Source organism: Mauremys mutica, chromosome 4, assembly GCF_020497125.1.
Source record: "Mauremys mutica isolate MM-2020 ecotype Southern chromosome 4, ASM2049712v1, whole genome shotgun sequence".
Taxonomy (NCBI): domain Eukaryota; kingdom Metazoa; phylum Chordata; order Testudines; family Geoemydidae; genus Mauremys; species Mauremys mutica.
In genome coordinates this window covers 21,558,168-21,584,691 of record NC_059075.1, presented here as the reverse complement: position 1 = coordinate 21,584,691, position 26,524 = coordinate 21,558,168, and the positions used below count along the sequence as shown (strand labels likewise).

Here is a 26,524-nt window from a genome sequence, read left to right as displayed (position 1 = left end):
GTCTACCCTAAAGGTACTGAAAAGCTTATTCAAAGGCATCTGAATCAAGGCAGTGTTGTCAGTTTCTGGTTTTTGAGTGTTAAATGAGCAAACTCTGAGAATTCAAAGGAAGTGTTTGAGAGGTGGGGAAACCCCTATGTCTATTGAAATGAAACTAAAGCTAGGAAAATGTAAGCAGTCAAAAAGAAAACTATTCCAAACAGAAATGGGATGCTAGGGGCTGGAGGGGAGAGAAGGGTACAAATTTCACTAAGACCAGTTCAGCTAGCACTGTGCAACTCCATAAAACCAATCTATATCTATTAAGCCTAGAATTTGGTTTTAGTAAAACTAGCCATTTTTTGTCCTCTTTATTGAGAAGGGATCTTTAACTCCTCATCTTAGAATTGCTTTATTTAAAAAAAACAACCCCAAACTGAAGTGGATTTCAGAGATTCCAGCTGGGTATGTGATCAGTTTAACAGGTAGAGGATGACTGGGGAAGGAACTGGGAGAACCAGGGCCGGCTCCAGGCACCAGCTCAGCAAGCAGGTGCTTGGGGTGGCCAAGGAGAAGGGGTGGCACGTCGGGCTCTTCGGCAATTCGGCGGCGGGTCCCTCGGTCCCTCTTGGAGGGAAGGACTGGCCGCCGAATTGCAGCCGAACAAGAATGTGGCGCGGTGGAGCGGGTGCTGATCGCGGCTTTTTTTTTTTTTTTTTTTTGCCGCTTGGGGTGGCAAAAACCCTGGAGCCGGCCCTGGGGAGAACAGGGAATGAAGGAGAAGCTAGAAGACGAGTCCAGATGCAAGAATTGGAAGGTAGATGAAGGATGGGCTGTGAAAGGGCAAGTTATGTAAAAGACTGCAATGCTGTGAAGACCCCAGTAACATTTCGATTTGACAGCAGCTATAAAGTTGCCACTAAAGCGGTATTGAAGCGCAAATGGTTAAAAGATATTCCTGTAGCCCCCTGCTCAAGGGAACCCATGTTGAAGAGAACACTTACTGCTCCAATCAAATATACAGACTCCCTATGACCATTCAAATCCCAGTAGGATGAATCTGCTTTCAATCTTTCCAAGTTAGTGAGTTCTCTGCAGTTTGCTTAATGTGGTTCTCAGGGATAACACATTTTTAGAAAATTATAGGCTCTCTCTGCTTTGTGTGGCTGTAATAGGGTGGAGTTCTCTGTCAATATTGTGTCTTTGGATCTTAATTTCTTGACTACTTGAGAGGCCCCTTGCTTACATCAGATTAGAAGAAGCCCTGGTGCGGAAGTTGGACATGCATTTAGGATGTGATACACATGGGAACTGTGCATCATCCTACCTCCCTTGGGGTGAGTATGTGTTGCATTTCCTTTTATAAATGAGTGTCTGAAGTGGACACTGCTTCACCCAGGACAGACCTGAGCTTACTTATTCATGGTGAGAAGATATAAGAGATCAGTTGCTGAGTATAAGGACCTGAGGACTAGAACCCAGGTCTGTTGAGCCTCAGATAGCTGATATTCCCACACTGCCACTGGGAGGCCATGCAGAGCAACAGCCAGGAAGCACTGTCGAGAGTAGGCACCGCAGGAAGTACGGACTCAGAGTGACAATACCCTGCAGTCCTCTGATTGGCTGAGTGCCCCTACTTAACCCCACGGTTTGCCCCTGGAAATTGTCTGGGCAACCACACAGACCTTGCATGGTGTCAAGTATCAGAGGGGTAGCCATGTTAGTCTGGATCTGTAAAAGCAGCAAAGAGTCTTGTGGCACCTTATAGACTAACAGACGTTTTGGAGCATGAGCTTTCGTGGGTGCATGCATCCGACGAAGTGGGTATTCACACACGAAAGCTCATGCTCCAAAATATCTGTTAGTCTATAAGGTGCCACAAGACTCTTTGCTGCTCACACAGACCTTGGCCTGCTGCAACACCAGACTTTACCTTGTCTCCTGATCTCCGATCTCTGGCTGTAGCCTAACTTTGACCATGATTCCAGCCTCCTGATTCCAGACTGTGACTACCTCTGATCTCTGGTGCCTAACTACCATTGTAAGTCTCCTCTCTAAATGTCTTGCTGTCTCTTTAGCTACTAGTCAAACACATGCAATGGGAGGTTGCCTTGCAGTTGGTGTCTTTTTACCATTAAAGATCTGATAGAACTTTCTACAAGAGTAAGGATTTACTTTAGTGTCTGACCAAAATTTCCCCTCTGCTGCACAATTTTGCAATATCAATTTTTTTGTCTGGACTTTATACCCCAGAGGCGGTTCGTTATGTTGTGCTTTTTGTGAGAAATTTAAGATGAGACTTCTGTTTCATTGTGGGCAGCTGAATGAAAACATATGATCAAGACTTAGTGGTTTCAAAAAAAGCAAACAAATGTTGTATATATAAAGAATGGGATAGTAAGTACTGAAACAGAATGCATCTATATAAATAAGATGTCCTCACTTGTATGTTGTGTTCAGTTCTGGCCACTACTTCTCAGAGTTATAGAAGAAATAGAAATGGCCCAGAGAGGAAAGGTAGAAATTCTTAGAATCAAGGAACAACTTTCATATGAAGAGAGATTGAAAAGATTGGAGCAGTTTAGTCTAGAATGGAGTTGAATAAAGTCTTGTCTTCACTGTGGAATTTCCCTGATTTCAGCCATAGATGGCCATCCACCACAAGTAGCTGCAGTGGTGCAAACCCCTGCTGTAGACAGGAACAAGCACTATTTACACTGGTGGAGCTTACTCTAGTTTCAAACAGGGGTAACCTTCACTTGTGCAAATAGCAGCCTTACCTGTTTGCACAGTGCATCACTGCTGATGGAGGCTGGACAGCAATGGCTGTGGTTGGGCATATCGTCAGGGTAGACAAGGCCTTAGAGAAGAACTGATAAAAGTTTTATATAGAGAAGGTTAATCAGGTGCTTCTGTTTAACCAGTCACATAGTTCAAGAACAGGGCCAAAGGAAATACTGAGTTGTAAGTGTCCCTAATATATGTGTATGTATGAATTCAAGAGGGATGCGGAATCCAGACTGCTGGCACAGGATCCATTTTAATCAAATGCTCTTTATCTGGGGGTTATGTGATAGCCTTTCAGATACTGAAATGGACTCTCTCTGCTTCTGACCCCAGGAAGGTCAGATGGGATCAACAAGCAAAAATGATCACTTGTGCACCCTCTCGGGCTCTACGACTTTCTGTTTCACTCCACTTACCCCTCACTGCCCAAAAAAGGAGAGTGATTAATTTGCTCTGATCTGCTAGGTTCAACCCACTAAATATTGCCAGAGAACTGGAGTTACTTAATGTAAGTTGCTGAGCCTCAGGATGCAGCGTCCTGTACAGAATTATCATGACAGGAAATTACCTATTTTCTTGAGTGAATGAGAGAGGAAAAAAATCCCTCCTTAGCCAGACTTCAGTTGAAGAAGATTGTGGATTTAGGCAGGTGGGCAACTCCTCATGCTGGAGTCTCGCTAGGAAAACATGCCAGAAATAATTATAATACTTCACACTTGGATAGCACATTTCCTATGAGGAGGTTGTGAAAGATTAATATTATTATTCCTGTTTTACAGATGGGGAAAGCAGAAGTACAGAAGTTCTAAGGTCACATAGCCAATCAATCGAATTTGCAACAAAATCCCAGTTCCCTTCTCTAACACTAGACAGCACTTCTGCCCAAACTAATAATACAGATTGTTTGGCAAAGCTTGGAAATCATGGTTAGCTACTGTCAGAATAAGCATAGTTGGGGCAGCATGAATTAAATTCTCCTCCATTCCTACAGACTCTAATGTCTTGCCTTAAGGACTTACAAGACATAAAATAGTGGGAGTCCTCTGAATATCTTTTAATCTGGCATTTTCCCAAGCTGTTGTCGATATGCAGCCTGCATATCTGCAGCATCCTTGTATGGGTTTCTGTAATACAAGTGAACAATTGCCTGTCAACCTAAATCCCCAAGGAATCTCCAAGTGCTGCAGTAACGATTTTGTCAGACTGCTTTGAGACCTTCAGGTTTGAGTGCTTTAAATTAAAATACATTATTAAATGCTAAATTGCCATTAATGTATTAAATAAAATTGCTCTGTTCAGTATTCATTTGGCAGAAAATATTATCATCTCATTAGTTTTAGTAGAAGACCCCCATGGCTTTAGGCACAAATAAAATGTTATGCCTTTTAAGGGTGGTCTTCTAATGAGGAACAAATTATTTTTCTGGGGCCTTGTCAGAATGGCTTGTTCTGCACAGCTGTTCAGAAATGGTTGTCAAATATGTTTCTCCCAGAAATGTACTTGGAAACCATTTTCCAACATGCTTGTTGCTAGCAGTTATTCCTAGCATCTCTGGTGGAAATCCAGCAATCATGCTTAACATCCACCATTACAAACGTTCTCCTCTGGGCCCTGAAATGGAAGAACTTTTTCCCATATGGATGAATTTTTATCCAAGCTGGCATCAGCCAAGTGAACTATTTGGCCTCTATAGACTTTATGTAATGTTTGTTGATATCAGTGGTAGGCAACGTATGGCACGCGTGCTGAAGGGGGCACGTGAGCTGATTTTCAGTGGCACTCACATTGCCTGGGTCCTGGCCACCGGTCTGGGGGGCTCTGCATTTTAATTTAATTTTAAATGAAGCTTCTTAAACATTTTAAAAACCTTATTTACTTTACATACAACAATACTTTAGTTGCCTATTATAGACTTATAGAAACAGATCTTCTAAAAACGTTAAAATGTATTACTGGCACATGAAACCTTAAATGAGAGTGAATAAATGAAGACTCGGCACACCGCTTCTGAAAGGTTGCCGACCCCTGCTTTATATATTCATATAGTCACAAGTCATCAGAGATTTCTCAGGTTTGCCTTGGGTCATTTACTCTTACAACTGATCTTTTCTTTTGGACTATACAGCTCTCTCATACTTACTCTCTATGGCTGCTGCTACCACCACCATTATGTTTGTATTTGTTTAATCTCTTATGTGGACAGCTGGCTTATTAGAACCAAAGCCCATCAGGAAACAGTATACGCAGTCCTGAGGGTAAGAACAGTATCTTACTCAGTTCCTTGTGATAACTGAAAAAGAGAGAGATTTGTCATACCATCCTGAAATCTCTCTTGTCTAGGTGCACTGATAGGTGCACAAGATTATTTATTTATTTTACTCTATCATCATGCATAGTTACAAGACTAAGGGAGTGGAGTAAGAATGGTTTTGTGATTATGGCAAATGACTGGGATCCAGGAATGAAAGATTTTGCCTGTGACTTTGTGATCACATACAAGTCACTTACCTTTTCTGTGCTTTAGTTTCCTTACCTGTAAAGTGGGGATAATATTTACCTCAGAAGGATGTTGTGAGGTTTTAATTAATTAATGTTTGTAAAGCACTTTTGAGATTTTCAAAAAGTGCAACAGAGGCCTATGAGGAAAGGTTAAAAAACTGGGCATGTTTCTTCTTAAGAAAACTGAGGGGGGATCCTGATAACAGTCCTCAAATATGTTAAGGACTGGTATAAAGAGGACAATGATCAATTGTCTCCATGGCTGCTGAATGTACGACAAGAAGTAATTGGCTTAATCTGGAGCAAGGGGGATGTAGGTTAGATATTAGGAAAAACTTTCTAACTATCAGGGTAGTTAGTCTCTGGAATAGACTTTCAAAGGGAGGTTTTGAATCCCTATCATTGGAAGTTTTAAACAGATTGGACGCACACCTGTCCGGGATGGTCTAGGTTTACTTGGTCCTGCCACACCGCAGTGGGCTGGACTTGATGAGTTCTCAAGGTCTCTTCCATCCCTACATTTCTATGATTCTGTAAGAGTGTTGTTATTTTTACTTTAACTCTCCAAGTACAACATTGGAGATGAACCTTCAGAGATACTAATCCTTTTGGTCCTTATCTGGTCCAAAACGAATGTTGTTCCCCGAGGTGCAGCACCAACAATATCTGCTGATCTAAAACCTGCAGAATAACAGTTGAGGAGATCCTGGAATTACCAAGTCTTATATAGGCAACCCCATTTTGGTAGATGTGGCGGCAATATTAGCAAAGCTTTGCCTGCTTCAAGACCCAATGAGAATGTGGGCAATGAGGCTGTCAGGCTGGGAGATTCTCCAAAATAAAATGGCTCTACGCAGGAAAGTGGTCACATACATGCACAGTTCAGGACGAAGACCATCTTTTTACTGAACCTTTGGGGAATGTAAACAACAATTCTTTGCCTGGGGAATTTGTATCCATCATTTGTAAAGACCTGACAACCAACACTGTGTTTTCATATGTCTAAACCAAATAAAACAAAGACGACTTCTTTGTATCAGATGCTAGCAAAGATAGCAGCCAACCCACCTCTCCCTGGGATAGCGTCTAGAATCTTCACCGTAGAAGCCATATTTTCTCGTTTTAAATCTAGGTTTTGGTGTTCAGTGAAGAATTTGAGATAGAGGAAAATTTTTAAAAAGAAAAGAAATGGGCATGGGGATTTCTGTTCTTGAAAGAGCCACATGCAATTTAATGTTTGGATAAATCATAAGGCATTGTTTTTTCTCTTGAAAATTGACCTTCAATAACAAAATATTATTGCTATACCAGAAAAGATGGAAAAAAGGAGAAACTGAAACTTTATTTCAGCATGTCTTAGGAAAATAGTTCTTTTTTTCTGCAGCCCAAGAATATATTTCAATTGGATTCTGCTAGAATACCCGCAAAAGAAGTCGCAGCTTCTCTTAATACAAAAACTGGTGATAGCCAGCAGCACAGTATCAAAACCGAATTTTTGAAAGCAGCACAGTCAAAAGATAAATTTAAATGTAGTGGAGCTGAGACTGGAAGTTTTGCAGGCCATATTGCTAAATTAATGAATAAAAAGAGTTTTTTCACCACTGTTTTGTAAGCAAACAGTTGAATGGGAAATTGCCTTACTTATCCTTTTTTCTGTCAGGACTGAGAGTATATCATGTTGGAAGTATTTACATCTGTAGGACACCAGAAAAAGTGGAAACAATTATTGTGGGCGAAGTTGAAGACCTCTTTAAAATTATACGAAAACCTACCTGAAAGATAATGTGGAAGGTCCTAATGTACACTGAGTGTGAAAGGACTTTCTCCAGCCACCTTAATGTAAAGAAAACATTTTAATTGTATTTTGTTGTGCTTGCCAATGTGTGCAGTCTTTTGTTGACCAAATTATTTATTTAAATTTATATATTTCTTTTTGCTGGTCTTCTGTTTCTGATATTCAGTAACCAATTATTGCAAATGGAAGACTAGAGCTAGCTTAGATAGTGTTTCCTGGGGAGAGTGGGGGTCAGTCAGTCAGTCAGTCACTCGTCCTGAGGGTGACTATAGTGCATTGTTTTCTGAGCTCTGGATATAGCTTTGAGAAGCTTTTGCTGAAGTAACCCCTTGTGTAAGTCAGTGGATATGTCACTTTAGATTTTAACATAGGTATTTCTAATATATGTTACTTCATAGAAACTTTAAATTTTAACAAATTAATATATGTAGTTGAAGAATATTTGTCTCACTAGTTGCATCTGAAGAAGTGTGTTTTTTTTTTTTTAACCCATGAAAGCTTATGCCCAAATAAATCTGTTTGTCTTTAAGGTGCCACCGGACTCCTTGTTGTTTTTGTGCATGCAGACTAACACGGCTACCCCGATACTTGGGGTATCTCACTAATTGGCTTCCCCTACAGTGTGCAATATTAAAATTTCATAGGAGGATAATTCTGTTAAACATCACCTGCATTTCTAAATTAGATTTAGTAATATTTTGGTGCACTTTAGAGGAGACAATTTTCCTGTAATTTTTAATCTGCGTAATGAGTCTGTTGTATCTCTGCAGAATTCTTCTGTATTTCTGTGGTCTTGCTGTATGATCATGGTAATGCTGAGTTCCCTGTTTCAGATACTGTGTTTGGTATTTGTATTTTTAAAATATCTCTAAGTTGACAAAAGAATTCCAAGATACTACATACTGGACTTTAAGACTGGATTGGCTCATCTTCTGCATCCTTCCAAGAAATGAACAGTGCCCAGGTAGCTCCCTATGTATGCCACCAGGTGATGTAAAGAGCAAGACATTGTTTGAAGAATTAATAATAATATATTATCTCAATTTCTGTTCCACTAGGCAGAATGAGAAGATAATTAAATTTTGTTTTAGAGAATGAAAACTTAAAAACCAGTTTGCTGAACAGAAAAATAATTTCACTCACTGAGTCTCAGTGGAAAAAAAAATAACCAGACTAAGAAGATCAGATGGGCAGGAACTTTGGGGGCACTCTGCTGCAGGGAGATTTCATGGCAGTATGAGGCTGTAGCTCCATGGAGTTTGGTGGTATTGGTTAACCTGGTTCTGCAGGCAAGGATTTCATATAAAATCCAGGCCCAAATACCTCAGAAGGAGGAGAACCAGACTTTCTTCCAACCAGTTAGAAGATGCTTCCTTGTCTAGGACCATTAAAACAGACACACACGTGAGGTGGACCATCACTTTTGTCCGAGTCTATTTTTTCCTTTCTGGATCATCTAGAAAGCAAATTCCTTTGCTGAGCCCATCAGAGTCTGATGCTTTTGAGACTAATCAGCTCATTTAATGAATAGTTCAAATTTTACTACTGTCTGCCTGACACAGTAGGCAGGAATACACACAAAACCATACCTACCAGTCCCTTTTAGATGTTGTGTGTCACTTAAGCCTATCCTTTGTGGTACACCAATTAATGATTTGTATGATACCCAATGAATACAGTGATGAAAAAGTTTTAGTAAGCTGTAGGATTAGATTTATGGGATCTGACAGAATTGAGGAAGTATGAACTGTAACAGAATGTTTAGAACTCAGGGAGATTGCTATTTCCCCCCCCTAAACTGGTGATTCCTACTTCAGTAATAGGGAAATGGTCATTAGTCATTAGGTTGGATATTAGGAATAACTTTTTCACTCGGAGAGTGGTGAAGCACTGGAATGGGTTACCTAGGGAGGTGGTGGAATCTCCTTCCTTAGAGGTTTTTGAGGTCAGGCTTGACAAAGCCCTGGCTGGGATGATTTAGTTGGGAATTGGTCCTGCTTTGAGCAGGGGGTTGGACTAGATGACCTCCTGAGGTCCCTTCCAAGCCTGATATTCTATGATTCTATTATGATGCCTAGATACTTAAGGAATGCCTTTATAAATGTGTATAATACTTTTTATGTTTCGCAATGGTTAACTATTTCCTTTAGAGTGCAGGACCAGGAGATTAAACAGCTAAGTGCATTCATTCACTTCCTCAGACATGACTCAATCATGGAATTTCCCCAGAAGAGCAACGGTAGAGATTAAAGTGCGTCTAGTCCTGAGATAATCTGATCAGATTTAATTTCTCCAACTCTTTAGACAAACATTTCAACTAAATGTCTTCTACGGTATTCTGAATTCCAACTGTGGGCTAAGTTCTTAGAGACTGAGAGTCATCCTCACTCCACCTATCTGCTTTACAAACAAGAACACAAATTGGAATTCAGAACACTGAGGAAGGCAATTTCTGCTGGCTAGGACAGGATGTTTTATCCAGGAGTATTTGTAGCATGACCCAGACATGCAAAGCATGAGTGATTTTTGTCTGATTTTTTTTTTAAACAATGCTTTTGATTTCTTTAATTTCAAAAAACATAGCCCATTGAGATTATGTATTTATGAAATAATGATTAATAAAGAGGTGTAGTTAGCAAGGGTAAACTTGAAATACAAACATTTTCTTTTAACTGTTGCCCTAGGCAGAATCTTAATATATTAAGATATTCTGGCATTGCATATGCCACCATTTACAATAAAAATAGACAGTTTTTAAAAACTAATGTTTGAACAATATTTTAAAGTGAGCTTTCCTAAATCACATTAAATTGCTTGTCCATCTACCATTGTTTTCTTCAATCCTTAAATTAAGAAAGAAACAAAAAATATTTCAGTTGGCCAGGATTGCACTTAGGTTTTTGAGAGTTGTCCAGTCTTATGGTCAGTGAAGCTCTTTTATATCATTTCTGGATTACTGGATAATCCAGCTAGAATTAATACAAAAATATTTATAAATATTCATATTCCTATCCTTTCTTATTAATGTAATTACTGGACACTTCAATGGGAAGCTTTCTTTTATAAACAATATCAAAATGATCAGTCTTGGTTAGCATGGCTGTAAGTATATTGGAAATGACAGCTTCCATGGTCAACAGAAAACCCAGTTTAATATGCTTGCCCAAACTTTGGCAAAGAATTATTTTATGTTTAAATCTCACTTCACTTTCTACATTTCAGTCACTTTGTAATCTGAAATATGGGAATCATAAAGTGTCAGTGATTCTGTTTCACTGAATGGGTGTTCCCTTGCAAGAGCATTCAGGTGTCAGAACTGCTTAGTTATTCTTGTATTTTTCAAGTCATGGAAGAGCCTCTTGGGGCCTGACCCTACACCATTGAAGGAAATAGGAGTTTTGCCAGTGATTTTAATGAGTGCAGAATTGTGCTCTTAAGCATCATGGTGAAACATAGCCTGGGCATTTGAGAACATAGCAAAGGCTATATTGGATCAAACCAGAGATCCATTTAGCCCAATATCCTCACTCAGTGACCAGTACCAGAAGATCATACAAGACTCACTATAATAGATAATTATGAAATATGCTACCCATAGAGTTTCTTTAAAAAAAAAAAGTTAGCTAATCCTCTCTTGTTGTATCATAATTTGTCCTTCTTGTATAGCTTATAGCTAAACGTTACATTTTCCTATTGATCTTCATCATTTTTGTATTTTTCAGAAATTGCCAAGTCATTTTTTCTTGGGCGGGGGTGGTACTAGCATAGAACATAAGAATGATCCTACCGGGTGAGACCAGAGGTCCATCTAGACCAGTATCCTGTCTTTCGACAGGGGCCAATGCCAGGTGCTTCAGAGGGAATGAGCAGAACAGGTAATCATCAAGTGATCCATGCACTGTCTCCCATTCCAAGGTTCTGGCAAACAGAGGCTAGGGATGCCATCCTTGCCCATTCTGGCTAATAGCCATTGATGGACCTATCCTCCATGAATTTATCTAGTACTTCTTTGAACCCTGTTATAGTCTTGGCCTTCACCACATCCTCTGGCAAGGAGTTCCACAGGTTGACTCTGCGTTGTGTGTAAAAATACATCCTTTTGTTTGTTTTAAACTTGTTGCCTATTAATTTCATTTGGTGACCCCTAGTTCTCGTGTTATGAGTAAATAAATAACACTTCCTTATTTACTTTCTCCACACCAGTTATGATTTTATAGACCGTTATCATATCCCCACTTACTCGTCTCTTTTCCAAGCTGAAGAGTCCCAGTCTTATTAATTTCTCCTCATATGTCAGCTGTTGAATACCCCTAATCATTTTTGTTGCCCTTCTCTGTACCTTTTCCAATTCCAGTATATCTTTTTTGAGATTGGGGCGCTGACATCTGCATGCAGTATTCAAGATGTGGGCATACCATGGATTTATGTAGAGGCAATATGATATTTTCTGTCTTATTATCAATCCCTTTCTTAATGATTCCCAACATTCTGTTCTCTTTTTTGACTGCCACTGTGCATTGAGTGGATGTTTTCAGAGAACTATCTACAATGACTCCAAGATCTATTTCTTGAGTGGTAACGGTTAATTTAGACCATCATTTTATGTGTGTAGTGGGGATTATGTTTTCCAATGTGCATTACTTTGCATTTATCAACATTGAATTTCATCTGCCGTTTTGTTGCCCAGTCACCCAGTTTTGAGAGATCCTTTTGTAGCTCTTCACAGTCTGCCTGGGACTTATCTTAAGTAGTTTTGTATCATCTGCAGATTTTGCCAGCTCACTGTTTACCCCCTTTTCCAGATAATTCATGAATATGTTGAATAGCCCGCTGGGGGACACCACTATTTACCGCTCTCCATTCTGAAAACTGACCATTTATTCCTACCTTTTGTTTCCTATCTTTTAACCAGTTACTTTTTCATGAGGAGACCTTCCCTCTTATCCCATGACAGCTTATTTTGCTTAAGAGCCTTTGGTGAGGGACCTTGTCAAAAGCTTTCTGAAAATCTAAGTACACTATATCCACTAGATCACCCTTGTCTACATGCATGTTGACCTGCTCAAAGAATTCTGGTAGATTGATGAGGCATCATTTCCCTTTACAAGAACTATATTGACTCTTCCCCAACATATCATGTTCATCTATGTGTCTGATAATTCTGTTTTTTACTCTAGTTTCAACCAGTTTGCCTGGTACTGAAGTTAGGCTTACCAGCCTGTAATTGTGAGGTCAAAACTGGAGCCTTTTAAAAAATTTGGCATCACATTAGCTGTCCTCCAGTCATCTGGTACAGAAGCTGTTTCAAATAATAGGTTGCATACCAGTTAGTAGTTCTGCAATTTAACATTTGAGTTCCTTCAGAACTCTTGGATGAGTACCATTTGGTTTTGGTGACTTACTACTGTTCAATTTATCAATTTGTTCCAAAACCTCCTTTAATGACACCTCAATCTGGGACAGTTCCTCAGAATTGTCACCTAAAAAGAATGTCTCAGGTTTGGGAATCTCCCTCACATCCTCAGCCATGAAGAGCAATGCAAAGAATTCACTTAGTTTCTCCGCAATGGCCTTATCCGTCCTTGAGTGCTCCTTCAGCATCTTGACCATCCAGAGGCCACACTGGTTGTTTAGCAGGCTTCCTGCTTCTGATGTACTTAAACATTTTTTTTGAGTCTTTGGCTAGCAATTCTTCAAATTCTTTTTTGGCCGTCCTAATTATATTTTTAAATTTCATTTGCCAGAGTTTATGCTCCTTTCTATTTTCCTCTTTAGGATTTAACTTCCACTTTTAAAGGATGCCGTTTTGCCTCTCACTGCTTCTTTTACTTTGTTGTTTAGCCATGGTGGCACTTTGGTTCTCTTACTATGTTTTTTTAAGTTGGGGGTATACATTTAAGTTGATCCTCTATTGTGGTGTCTTTAAGAAGTTTCCATGAAGCTTGCAGGGATTTCACTTTTGGCACTGTACCTTTTAATTTCTGTTTGTTTAACTTCCTCATTTTTGTGTAGTTCCCCTTTCTGAAATTAAATGATACCGTGTTGGGCTGCTGTGGTGTTTTCCCTGCCACAGAGATGTTAAATTTAATTTTATTATGGTCACTATTACCAAGCGGTTCAGCTGTATTCTTCTCTTGGACCAGATCCTGTGCTTCACGAATCTAGAATTGCCTCTCCTCTTGTGGGTTCCAGGACTAGCTGCTCCAAGAAGCAGTCATTTAAGGTGTCAAGAAAGTTTATCTTTGCATCCCATCCTGAGGTTTTAAATTTTTTTTTTATAGCTGCTCTAATCTCTCTGAGCATTTCACAGTCACTATCTGTACTCATTGAGATTTGAATGGGGATTGGATGCCTATAGAGGTTAGGCACATTTGAAAATCTCACCGTAAATCATTAAATTACAAGGGTTCCCCCAAACCAGGAAAAAAAGATCTGTGATAAATCTACGTGTTCTTTTCATCTGTGTATAGGAATTTGAGTTTATATATTAAACAGAGGAAGATAGAAATAACTCGCCCTCTTTTTAATATGAAATGAATTAATAACCAGCACTGATGGTTAGAAATGAGGAAAAATACCATTTTCCCCAAGAACTTCTTAATTTAGCTATATCAGTTGCTGCAGATTTCTCACTTTTGATTGCTTGATCCTACAGATATGATATAAAAATAGGGAATGGTGCTTAAAATATGGCAGTTCCCCCAAAACTTTAATGAAAAAGGGGAGGGGGGGAGAGATTATGCTATAGTAGGGAAACTCTCCCACCAAAAACCTGTTGTTGATTTTTAAAAAAAATCAGTGTATATTTGTCTGAAAAACTGAACTTTTGTCTTTTTCCCAAATGGAATGCAAGAGTAGAGAAAATGCCACTTTTCATTTATTTATATCTAGTTGTTAGTTAATGTGTAAGTACATTAACACAATTGTATTAGGTATGTCAGTTGGGACGATAGCTTTGAAAAGAACATGCACTTTCAAAAATGTACGTTTAGTATGAGATTCTGATCCACCTGGTGGAAAATATTTGAGGTTCTGTAAATATTATAGCAAGATAGAACAATGACCTCAGATTGTTTAAAAGACTGTATGACATACTATGGCAATTGTTTGCTGCAGCTTGAATACTCTTACTGTTGTCCCTGGATTTAATTCCTGATTCTAATTTGTGTGTGATGTTTGCTTAAAGGTTTTTTAAACAAGAATTATGACCACCTCAGTGGAAGATCCTTTGGCTATAGAACTCTTTTCCTCTGAGGTGTCCATCATCACTTAGATATATTTATGCTACAATGCAAGATACTTACATTTTTCTCTGTCTCTTTTCCAATAAATTGTGGGGTTTCCAGTTGAATGTCATTTGGTTGATGGGTAGGAATGGTGCACGGCAGAATCTTTTATTGTGTGTGTTTTGTATTGGTGGTAGGCTATCATAGGAATGGTCGTCTACAGTAAGAAATCTTTATAATAAAGAAATCCTCACTTATGATTGAGGATTCTAGAGGAAAAACGCTAAGCAAAAAATATGTATTCTGCTGTATGTACTGAACCGATGAGAGTGGTGGAAGCATCTCTCTGAATGAAATATTCCTGTCACTTTGTCACTGTAATGAGTTGTCATTGATTATAATGCATATTCTGCCCTGCAGATACCTCTGTTTGTAAAATATGTAGTCTCCTGTTTAGGTTTGCTTCCGAAATTAAAGGTAGAAGAAAATTGTGTGGTTCTATGTAATAAAAATGTGAATGAGGTGCCCTTAAATCCCTGTATAACAGGGAAATATGAAAAAAAACAAAAATAACTGATAAAATAAGGAATTCTGAAATTTAAGTTAGAAATGCCTTAGCTTGCTGATGGTAACCTTATACTGAAGCAATCTAAGAATAATTCTTAAAGACTGATATGACTGACATCTGTCAACAAAATTAAAAGGCTAAAAACATCTAGCAATCTGATTATCTGATCATCCGAGGTAATTCTGAAAAATAAACCGTAAACAACCTATTTTGATTTGAAGTTAAGCTGGTGTCTGTTCTGCTTATTTTGTAGATGAAGGGATTCACATCATTGTTTGAAAGGATACTGCTTCACTGCTTATTTTTCTGTTGTTGTCTTTTGCTTCCTGTCCAAGCTTAGATGTCCTTTTCCTGTTTGGATACACAGGTATGCTACTGTATTCTGTAGTTTTCAAACTGGCGTACATGAGCTCTTGTCGGGGTTAGCATCTAATCAACAACTAGGAACTTGTATGAGGGACTATTTTTATCCAAAATGAAAGTGTGTATATATAATACAATTGTTGGTTATAATAATAGTAGTATCCAGGACAACACTCTCTAGGACGTGTATGTTGTGTTGCATCGTGTTATCCCTTACAGACCTTTTATTTTTCTGTTTTCATATTTATATTATGACCCTATCTCATATGGGAGTACATGGTAGACTACCTTATTTGGAAAGGGCTACGCAGCCTAAAAAGTTCGAAAACCACTGAAGAAATTGTATTCTGTTCCAAGCACAAATCTTAAGATTTTGATCAGATAACTTTTTCCTGCCTAAACAGTAACTAAATTAGTCTGTCTTCACATTCATTCTCTTCTTTGGTAGTTTAACATAATTATTTAACTGGAACTAATGGGTTTTTTATTTCTTCTACTTTTGTAACCATTTACAACTGATAGCAGTTTAGTTAAGAAAAACCATTCACATTTCCTTTAAATATTGGAAATATAACTATTCATATTTAGTGCAACTAATCATGGTTTCCTTACACAGTTTAGTAAGATGTTTGGTCATTACATATATCTCCTGTTACAGTTTAAAAGGACATGAGTAGTAAGACCAGGACTTTTAGATCTACATGTATCTGCAATATTTCTATTATTCACTGCATTCTGCAAATAACTTTATTCTTATACAGTGCCTAAAACACTGGCACCCCAATCTTTATTGAGGCCTTCAGGAGATATTGTAATAGGATAATATTTTTGAGAGAGATTGTCATAGGTATACACTGTTTCTTGAATATTTTATGGGTAAGAGGCTCTGTATATGAAGAATAAAGAAAATTATTAAAACTTAGTATTGATGTGAATGCAGAATGAATATTTCTACATTGAAAAATATTTTTAATATTACTAGAGGTGATGCACATAAGAACATAAGAACATAAGAAAGGCCGTACCGGGTCAGACCAAAGGTCCATCTAGCCCAGTATCTGTCTACCGACAGTGGCCAATGCCAGGTGCCCCTGAGGGAGTGAACCTAACAGGCAATGATCAAGTGATCTCTCTCCTGCCATCCATCTCCATCCTCTGACGAACAGAGGCTAGGGACACCATTCGTACCCATCCTGGCTAATAGCCATTTATGGACTTAGCCACCATGAATTTATCCAGTCCCCTTTTAAACATTGTTATAGTCCTAGCCTTCACAACCTCCTCAGGTAAGGAGTTCCACAAGTTGACTGTGCGCTGCGTGAAGAAGAACTTCCTTTTATTTGTTTTAAACCTGCTGCCTATTAATTTCATTTGGTGACCCCTAGTTCTTGTATTATGGGAATAAGTAAATAACTTTTCCTTATCCACTTTCTCAACATCACTCATGATTTTATATACCTCTATCATGTCCCCCCTTAGTCTTCTCTTTTCCAAACTGAAGAGTCCTAGCCTCTTTAATCTTTCCTCATATGGGACCCTCTCTAAACCCCTAATCATTTTAGTTGCTCTTTTCTGAACCTTTTCTAGTGCTAGAATATCTTTTTTGAGGTGAGGAGACCACATCTGTACACAGTATTCGAGATGTGGGCGTACCATGGATTTATATAAGGGCAATAATATATTCTCAGTCTTATTCTCTATCCCCTTTTTAATGATTCCTAACATCCTGTTTGCTTTTTTGACCGCCTCTGCACACTGCGTGGACAAAACATTTTGTATAGATTATTGCTGCATAGAAAGATTGGGCCCCCCCAAGAGGTCTGCATGTCTTCGTCTTCTCATAATTCTCAGTATGGGTGTCTTAGCTCAAATGAGAATTACAGAATTGCCCATAGATATTGTTTTCCTCAAAGATTGAGGGTAAATTTGTTTGTAAATAACTGTACCTCCAGGTTGATCATCTCTTCTGATCTTTTAAACAGATATTACTTTTATACCTTTTTTTATTTTATCTGTTAATATCTCTTTCGTTTTATGGGTGAGAACTGTTTTCCTTATTTTACCCGTTTGTTCCTTGTTTGGGAATCCCCGTGCTTTCCACCTCCTGGAACACTCTTGTGTCAGCAGATTAACTTTTGCTTCCAGTTTCTAATCTTTGGTGTTAATATAGGCTTGTATTAAATTATAAAACTATATTTCTTTTGTATGTTCAGGAAGATAGTTCTGTTTGTTCTCTCCACTCATTTCTCTTTCTGTCTTTGTCTTTCTGTCTTTCTGTCTTCTGCAGTTCAACCCTTACACAAATAAGCATAAAGTCTGTGCTACATGTTTGCTAGAGCAGCTTCAAATTAAGGACTCTGAAGCTGGCCCTATGATGCACAGTATAGTTTTGAGCAATAAAATGGTATTGCTTAGCAATTAGCTTGGAGGTAGAATCTCCCGAATTAGAGCATTAAATGATTAAAAGTTACTGATCGAAAGCTGCACTCTCCATTTTTTTTTTTAAAACACTGTAGTTATGGATTTATACAATAGGAGTCTAAGTCCATTATAGCAGTGGTTCTCAACCGGGGTCTGGAGCCCTCTGGGGGGCTGCGAGCAGGCTTCTGGGGGTCTGCAAAATAGGGCCAGCATTAAACTCACTGGGTCTCAAGGCGGAAAGCCAAAGCCTTGCCACATGGGTCTGAAGCCCAGGGCCCTGAACCTCATCACTCAGGGTTGAAGCCTGAGCAGTGAAGCTTCATGGGGGCTCCTTGTTGCATGGAGCCCCAGGCAACTGCCCTGTTTGCTACCCCCAAATGCTAGCCCTGGCTTTTATATGCAGAAGAACAGTTGTTGTGGCACAGGTGGGCTGTGGAGTTTTTATAAATGTTGAGTGGGGCCTCAGAAAGAGAGTGGCTGAGAACCTCTGCATTATAGAACATGCCTACATTTTGTATACAAAGTGAGCCTTTATAGATTGTCTACGTGCTTTTAAAAACTTAAGGTTAAACAACACTAAACGTGTGAAGTTCAAGCAAGAACAGAATATAATTTTTCAGCACATTAAGGACATTGTAGCCCATGTTTCATTATCTTCCTCCGAAGGCTTCATCTACATGTTGAATCAGAGAAGTGACAAGACAGAGCCTGGTGGAACACCACAAAGGAGAGCCCTCAAAGAGGAAGAGCAGTCTTCCATTTCTATGAGAGGAAAAAGCAGAACTAGTCTAAGGCAATTACTTCCACCTCTGCTGGATTTGGCAGAGATGTAAATAGCACCTTGTAGTTGATTGTATCAAAGGTTACTGAAAAATGTAAGACAGCTAGCAGAGACATCTGATATTGCTGTTTCCATACTTGTCCTGGTCTGAAACATGATTGTCTGATGTTAAAAGAATGGAAAGTTTCTCCACTACATATCTTCTTAATTATTTTCCCCAGAAAAGGGAAGTTAGAGGCTGGGTAATAGATAGCGATGACACTTGTGTTCAGAAATGGCTTATTGAACAAGAACCATAGATCTTTGAGGTTTTGTTGGCAGTTTGCCCTCCCTTTCGGAGACACTAACGATCCCCTCCAAAACTGAGCCATGTGAGTCATCCAGCTGAGCTCAGCTGTACATGCCAGACTGAGTACTTCATCTGGCATGGTGGTGTTTTTATTAATGATTTGACCTCACAATGAGTAGCATGAGTTGAAGTTCCAGGTTATTCTCTGCTGTTGTCCTAGTTGCTAACCCACAGGTCTTGGTATAAGCTACATTCACATATAAATTTTAAAATCTAGTTTAGCACCCTGGATTTATGTTAGTGTTTAAACTCAGCTGCTCAAAGGTTGGAGTCGTGTCTGCCTAGATCTTTACTCCTGACTTAATTCACAAGGGCAAATAAAATTTTAAGTAAGAGCCTCCCACTCCTAAAGGTTTTACTTGTACATCACCTTTTCATGTTGATTTAGCTGATACTATCATGATAGCTGCAAGTATCTGCAAAATGTAAAATCTTTGATGGGGACAAAAATGAAAATCCTTATAGTATGGAACTTGCACCAGAAGTGTAGTGAGCAAAATGGGATTAGTCATAGAATGCCTAGCAGCTCTGTTTTAATTTCTGAAAAATACTGTGCACAGGCATGCTACAGGATTCCAGTTTGTGTTTTCTAATGGAGATCTGCTATTGAGTCCTTAAGAATTTGTTCCTGAAACAGCTGTCACTTTAATTGAGTGATAAGGTGCACAGGAAAACTGAGATCAGTTGTTGCTCTTAGCTTCAGGGATTCTCTTTTCTGGAAGTCGGCTTCTTTGTACTGTGGGTTCAATAGTAACCTACCTACATGGAACCTTGTGCCTTAAATTTATATCTCATTTGAAATATTTGCTTAGTGGATGTAAACTGAGTCCTTCCGTTAAAGTTCACCCAAATGAAAAAAGGCACCATGATCTGTAGTGGTGTATAAACAAAAATGTAGTGCTAAATTTTCAAAAGCTAAGATCTGTGTATTACCCACATTTGTGTTTACCTCTAATTGCATATGCACCCAGTTAATGCACATGCAGGTGAAAGTACCCCCATGCATGCAATTAGTCAGTTCGAGCATGTAATGTGAAGTATTCATATGAATTCCCTGCCCTTTTGAAATACGGCCCTTATAGTATAATAAAGTGCTTGTCAATGTGCTTTTAAATCCGTTCTGTGTTTATTACTGTAGTGCTTTGTGGATGGTTTCAACTGTTTTGCTTTGTAAGAATTTTGTAGTTGTGTGTCCTAGAGAAGAGAATTTTTCACCCAGTTGGCTACCAGATGCTGAATATTTTTTTTTTTAGCTTTTCATGTATGACAAACTTTCTTGAAAAAAGGCAAAAAAAATCTCACTGTCAGGAGAGTTACCTAGCAAGATACTATTTACTGGAATGTTACTGACAATTTTCATTGAAGAGATGTCCAATATATGTCATTTCACAAAGTAGAGTCCTGTGGGGCCTTGTGTAGATATATCAGTATGAAGTCTCATTTGCCAGCTGACAATCCAGCATTCAAGCAGATTCATATCTCTATGAAACTGTCACCTGCTGCTTGTTCTATGTTCAATATGCATTTCTGGTTGAATCATAGAATATCAGGGTTGGAAGGGACCTCAGGAGGTCATCTAGTACAACCCCCTGCTCAAGGCAGGATCAATCCCCAGTCAGATTTTTATCCCCGTTCCTTAAATGGCCCCCTCAAGGATTGAACTCACAACCCTGGGTTTAGCAGGCTAATGCTCAAACCACTGAGCTATCCCTCCCCTATCTTGAGTATTACCTCTTCCCCCCCCTTGTTGTGGCTAATTGCTCAGTTCTTGGTGAAGCAAAAGTACTATTTAGGTTTTAGAACATCTTCATTTAGTTTTATTTCTTCCCTTCATTGGGATACCATTTTTTGTGCATTAAACCCTGATTGCCTGTTCTCCATTGTTTTTCGTTACCATTCTACTGGTCCTGTTTGTGGAGCTCTGTTCTCCTGGGCCTCCTAACTGTAGGACTGCTCCTTCAGTATCAACTTTAGAGGCTTCTTTTCCCAACTCCTTCCCACATTCAGATCCTTCTTTGGGCACTCTCCAGGGTTCAGCCCTCTCCTCTTTTTATCTCTTGGTGATCTCATCCTCTTGCATGGTTTCAGCAACCTCCAGACAGATAGGTCCTAAATTCACTCTGATTTCACCTCCTTCTGTCCAGCAGTGCATCTTCAACTGTACTGCTCACTATGTGTGTCTTTCACCACTCCCTCTGCACAAATCCCAGTGTGTTTTCCACAGGTAATTAAGGTTTTGCTCGCAGGACCAGTATTTGGCTCTTGGCCGTTTAGAGCCCTTGAAAAAGGAACAATACTTTTACTAATTTACCACATTTTAATATTTTATGCAAATATGCTAACTTTGCCTATGTTCATATGTGCACCTGCATTTTTATATTTGTGTATGTAAATGTGTATAGAGAAACTAATTACTTTTTTACAGCTATTACAGATGTTTGCAGAAAGATGAAAGCGTGTGTATGCCTATATGCACTGATCAGTTATTGTTAGAGCTGTAGAGCGCTATGCCTTATGCTTTTTTTTTCTTTCATAGAAATTACCTATTACAATATGGACACCAATAAAAAGACAGAACCCCCTGTGACTGTAGAAATGGTACAACAAAGGGCGAACCCTGATCACACTCCAGGATCAATTTATGTTCCAGAACAAGGAGGTTACAAAGAGAAATTTGTAAATACAGTGGAGGACAAGTATAAATGCGAAAAGTGTCATCTCATATTGTGCAATCCTAAACAGACGGAATGTGGCCACAGATTCTGTGAAACCTGCATTAATGCATTATTAAGGTGTGTGTTTCTTACTGTGTTAAAAATGTTTGAAAAATTCTGACCTTGTGAAACAGGTTAAACAAATGTCTTATTTTTCCATCTTGTCTTGCATGTAAATTTTTTTTAGCAATTTAAGGATTATAGGGCCTGAGATAGAGTGCAAAATAACAAATTAATTTTTCATTAATTTATTTTTTCATAAGAATGCTGAGTTATGCAACTATTCATGGTAACATGAGAATAAAAATGCAACTCTTACTTTTAAAAGTAAAAAAAAAAAATCTAGCTTTTTAGTAATACCTGGCAATTTAAATGTGTTTCATTTGCATCTCATCTCTGATACATTGCTGCTGATGGTATTCGGTACACATTAGTTTGAGTTTTGTAATAACAAATGCATAGCACTTCGCATGTTCAAAATATTGCACAAACTTCAATCTGAGCAGCCTACTTGTGGGGTAGATATTTAGTAATATCCTCTTTTTATTGATGGGAAACTTGCAGCAGAGGAAAGAAGTGAGTTGCCCCAGGTCACCCCCTTCACCAGGAACAGAGCGGAAATAGAATTGGGGAATTTTCTTCCCCGTACTTATTCTCCATAACCATTCTGGCTCGGTGTATGCAACAGACTATATTTAATTGTGGAAATATAGCATTGTTTCAGAGGTTGAGTATGCAGGGCTAGTGGAGTTAGATACATTTAAGTAACAAATCCTTTTCTCTCTCCTACTCAGTGCATCAAATTTATAATAGGAAAAATTAAGTTGTTGTGATACGTATATTATTTTCTGATAAATTACTGTTTGTGCTAAGAAATCTAGTAATTTTTCTGAATATACGTTTTTAGGAAGCAGTCGTCTGTGGTTAATAACAGGTATTAGTTACAAATATTTCACATCCACTGTCAACATACAGTTAAGTACACAGTGATTATATGCTAGTGAGCTGTGCACTCTCAGGTCATCTGAGGAGAAACTTCAGTGAAGCTGTCTGCTCAGTATGCAGCAGTAGTTTAAAAGAGCAAATAGGATGCTTGAGTGCATTTAATAAAAGCTGGAAAATGATGACCTTGTATCACACAGTATATACCCTCGTGTGGAATACCGTCTCCAGTTTTGTTCACCTCGTCTTAAGAAAAATATTGACGATATTGAAGCCGTGAGGCAATGAAGATGCTCAGAAGCATGTTGAGATTTACAAACCGTGTGCAATTACAAGGAATAGGATTAGTTAATTGGGATGGGGTGGGATTTGATTGGAATATTCAACCTGAATGACAGCGACAGTTGATTAGTCATTCCTTTACAGTGACCCGTAATATTATGAACAGCAATAACTTATTTATACTGTACAAGTCACTTTATAAAAATAGAATAATTTCCCTGTTATGTAAGAGATTACAATCCAAACACAAATAAAAGCAACCGTGCAAATAAGGGAGGGAATAGGGATTAATAATCGAGGGGAGATTACTGGGAGAAGTGTGTGTGTGTTGAGGGGGAAAGATATGAGGTAAATTTAGGTTTCCTTTAAATAATATTTCATGGCCTATATAATGCTGTAGCATTCACTGACATAGGAGATTGAGTCAAATTATGCCTGGCTTTTTAAAAAGAGCTAGGTATGTAATAGACACTAATAATTGTTTTGCCTGTGCATGCTGAAATACTGAGAGGTAACCAGAGCTGCTGGATCAGGCATGCTGTAGAACAGGGCTTTGGAGCGGAGCCTGGAGCTGGAGTGCAGAGCAGCTCCGGAGCAGTAGAGCTGCAGGATTTGCCTGGAGCTGGAGCGGAGCCGGAGCACAGCCCCAAAGCCCTGCTGTAGAAGTTAGGAATGGATGTTACTTTTTCCATGTGAAGCACTGAACAATTGTCTAGAAGCATTATGGTGTTTTGTTTTGTTTTTTTTCTTTTTTCCTTCCTTTGGAATGCCAGGCTGAATGGACCAATGGTTTTATCCATTGTGGCTGTTCATATTGTTCCCATAATTTATGGTGTATTAAACACATCTAAATTGATCTTTGTATCTTATGAAGAAATAAGTAGATGTTTAAAATGACTATATTCAGGACCATCACAACAGGAAAGTATTATTGCGGTGCTTTTTAAAGAAGAAAAATCCTGGCAAAGGAAGTCTGTACTTCATTTTATGCTGCTATTAAATAAGGTTTTTTTAATAGTTAAAAATGATTTTTCCATTGTAAGTGGAAGTTGGATTCAACTATTTACTCAGTTTTCAAATCCTCTTGAAGGAGTACTTTATATTTTGTTTTCTTTAATGTTAGCAGTATTTGTTCCATTTGATTCTATACCAACTTTCATTGAGCCATACTTTCTTAATCATTAATGTTTTTAAATACTTTGAGCAATTATAATTAAACAAGACACCTTTTGATTTACTAGCACCAATCTAAAATCTGATAAATACAGAAAATTCAAAGTGGGATAGAAAATAATTTGTCTATTTTCTCTCTCCAGTTCTTCTAATCCAAAATGTACAGCGTGTCAAGAGAACATAGTTAAAGATAAGGTATTGTTGTTAAAATAGTCTCTTATTTCTAATATTCAATTGCTATGATTTATTTAAAATGTGTTTTTCTACTTTGCAGAAATCTTTTTTTTTAAAGTGTTATAATGCTCTTTCTTGGGGAAAAAAAATTATTGTACTACTTGAACCTAGTATGTCTTACACATGCCAAAGTAGTAACCATACAGGATTGGAAACCTTTACACTGGAGCCTCTGCCATTCGATCACAATCTCTGGGCAGCTAAAAGTCGCCTCCGATCCTGACCGAATGGCCCTGAATTCCTCTGAGCTCACCTGAGTGCCACTCCAGGTGAATCAGTCGAGGAGCTGAACTTGGTCTGGCACAGCGGGGCTCAGGCAGGCTGCCTACCTGCCGTGGCCCACGCCGTTCCCAGAAGCGGCTGGCTGCTGGCATGTCTCTGCGGCTCCTGGAGGAGAGGGGGGCAGCGGGTCTCTATGTGCTGCCCGTGCTTGCAAGCACCACCCCCGCAGCTCCCATTGGCTGGGAACCAAGCTGCAGGGATGGTGCTGGGGGCGGGGACAGCACGCACAGCCACCTTCCCCCCACCCCGCCCCGGTTGCAGAGATGTGCCAGCAGCTAGCTGCTTCCGGGAGCAGCACAGGGCCAAAGCAGGCAGGCAGCCTGCCTGAGCCCCGCTGCACCTCCTACCAGGATTTTCCTGTGGTAAGCACCTCCCGGCCAGAGCCTGCACCTCGCACCCCATCCCATGCCCCTGCCACAGCCCGGAGCCCCCTCCTGCATCCAAACTCCCTCTCACACCCCTCACCCCCTCCTGCACCGCAACACTCTGCCACAGCTCAGAGTTCCCTCTTGCACCCAAACTCCCTCCCAGAGCCCGCACCCCTCACCCCCTCCTGCACTCCAATCCCCCGCACCAGTCCAGAGCCTCCTTCTGCACCAAACTGCCTCCCAGAGACCGCACCCCTCACGCCCTCCTGCACTCCAATCCCCTGCACCAGTCCGGAGCCTCCTTCTGCACCAAACTCCCTCCCAGAGCCTGCATCCCTCACCCCCTCCTGCACCCCAACACTCCGCCCCAGCCTGGTGTCCCCTCCTGCATCCAAACTCCCTCCCAGAGCTTGCACCCCTCATCCTGCATCCCAACCCCCTGCTCCAGGCTCAACCAATACACACCCCACAATTGAGAATGTTACACTGATTTATGACAATCCCTGAAGGATTTTGGATCTGTAAACCACAAATGACACAAATAAAAAGTAAAACTCATGAAATGTCCAGTGGATTCTATGAGTTTAGGTGCAGTGTGACCATATGACCCCTGCACCCCAAACTCCCTCCCAGAACTTACACCCCTCGTTCCTGCACTCCAACCCCCTGCCCCAGGCTCAGTCCAGAGCCCCCTCCCATACTCCGAACCCCTCGACCCCAGCCCAGAGCCTGCACCTCCTCCCGCACCCCTGCCCCAGCCTGGTGAAAGTGGGGGATAGCGAGTGACAGAGGGAGTGGGGAATGGAGTGAATGGGACGGGGCCTCGGGGAAGGGTCGGGATAGATCCTAGATTTGTCTTAAATTCAAAAAGTGATCTTGTGTGTGAAAAGGTTGGAGACCACTGCTTTACGTGCACAGTTAAGAAGGCTATTTCATTGACATCCTTTTTTCCGTTTTTTTTTCACCCACACTTTAAATAGGGTATTGACTATGTAATGTTTCATCAGTGTAAAGAAAGTTCTTTTTGAATAGTAATTATCATTTATTCAGTTCTGACACCTTGATTATCAAAGCTTCGAGATGAGTTCTATACTGATGTAGGTACTCCCTTACTCTCAAGAGAGAGAGGTTGGATATATCCATCTCTCCGTAGCCTTTTCACAAAATTGTTCTCTTCCAGGATGCAGAGAGCTCTGCAGAGTGCTGTGTTAGTTATACAGAGTATCTTCCTATCACTGCAACCCCTTAGTAGAAACACATCTGTTGCACTTAGGTTTAGGTCTTCCGCAGTGGCTTTCCTCCCATTTAATGGCATCTATAGCCAATTTCCTGTATTTATAAGTTAAATCAGATTTTTATTTTTTCTTTTAAAAATAGCTTTTGTGCTATACTCTGTTCATCTTGTTACCTCATCTCTACGATCATTCTGTTTTGTGTACCATAGAGATTATGAGGTGTCTGGGGCAGGGATTGTCATCTGTTGTTACTTCTCTGTACAGTGCCAAGCACAATGGGGCCCTGATGTGGTTGCCGTGCTGGGGTTCCTAGTTGCTGCTATCAGACAGATAATTTATAATAATAATGAAAATGTCCAGCCAGGTCATCACCTCAATATAACATTCCCCCTTACCTCTGCCTCCTAAAAAACCCCAAACAGACAGACAACTGGCTATATATGCTGGGAAACCTGAAATACCTTCAACTTTTCCTACAAGCACAGGAAGAGGAAACTAAGGAGAACGTTGATTATTGAACACATAC

General features: G+C 39.6%; 1 protein-coding gene across 3 annotated transcripts in view; it reads left to right on the top strand.

Annotated features, from left to right (window-relative positions):
* TRAF3 (TNF receptor associated factor 3) overlaps positions 1-26,524 on the top strand; it is a 95,718-nt gene that overhangs the window by 30,146 nt on the left and 39,048 nt on the right. For 2 of the 3 annotated variants that reach the window (XM_045016700.1, XM_045016698.1), the window contains exons 3-5: positions 15,108-15,221; positions 21,305-21,560; positions 24,023-24,074. In XM_045016700.1, coding sequence (XP_044872635.1) covers positions 21,322-21,560; positions 24,023-24,074 — 291 coding nt within the window. In that variant the 5' untranslated portion in view covers positions 15,108-15,221; positions 21,305-21,321. The remainder of the gene's footprint in view (positions 1-15,107; positions 15,222-21,304; positions 21,561-24,022; positions 24,075-26,524) is intronic. The other variant, XM_045016699.1, reaches the window with a different exon arrangement.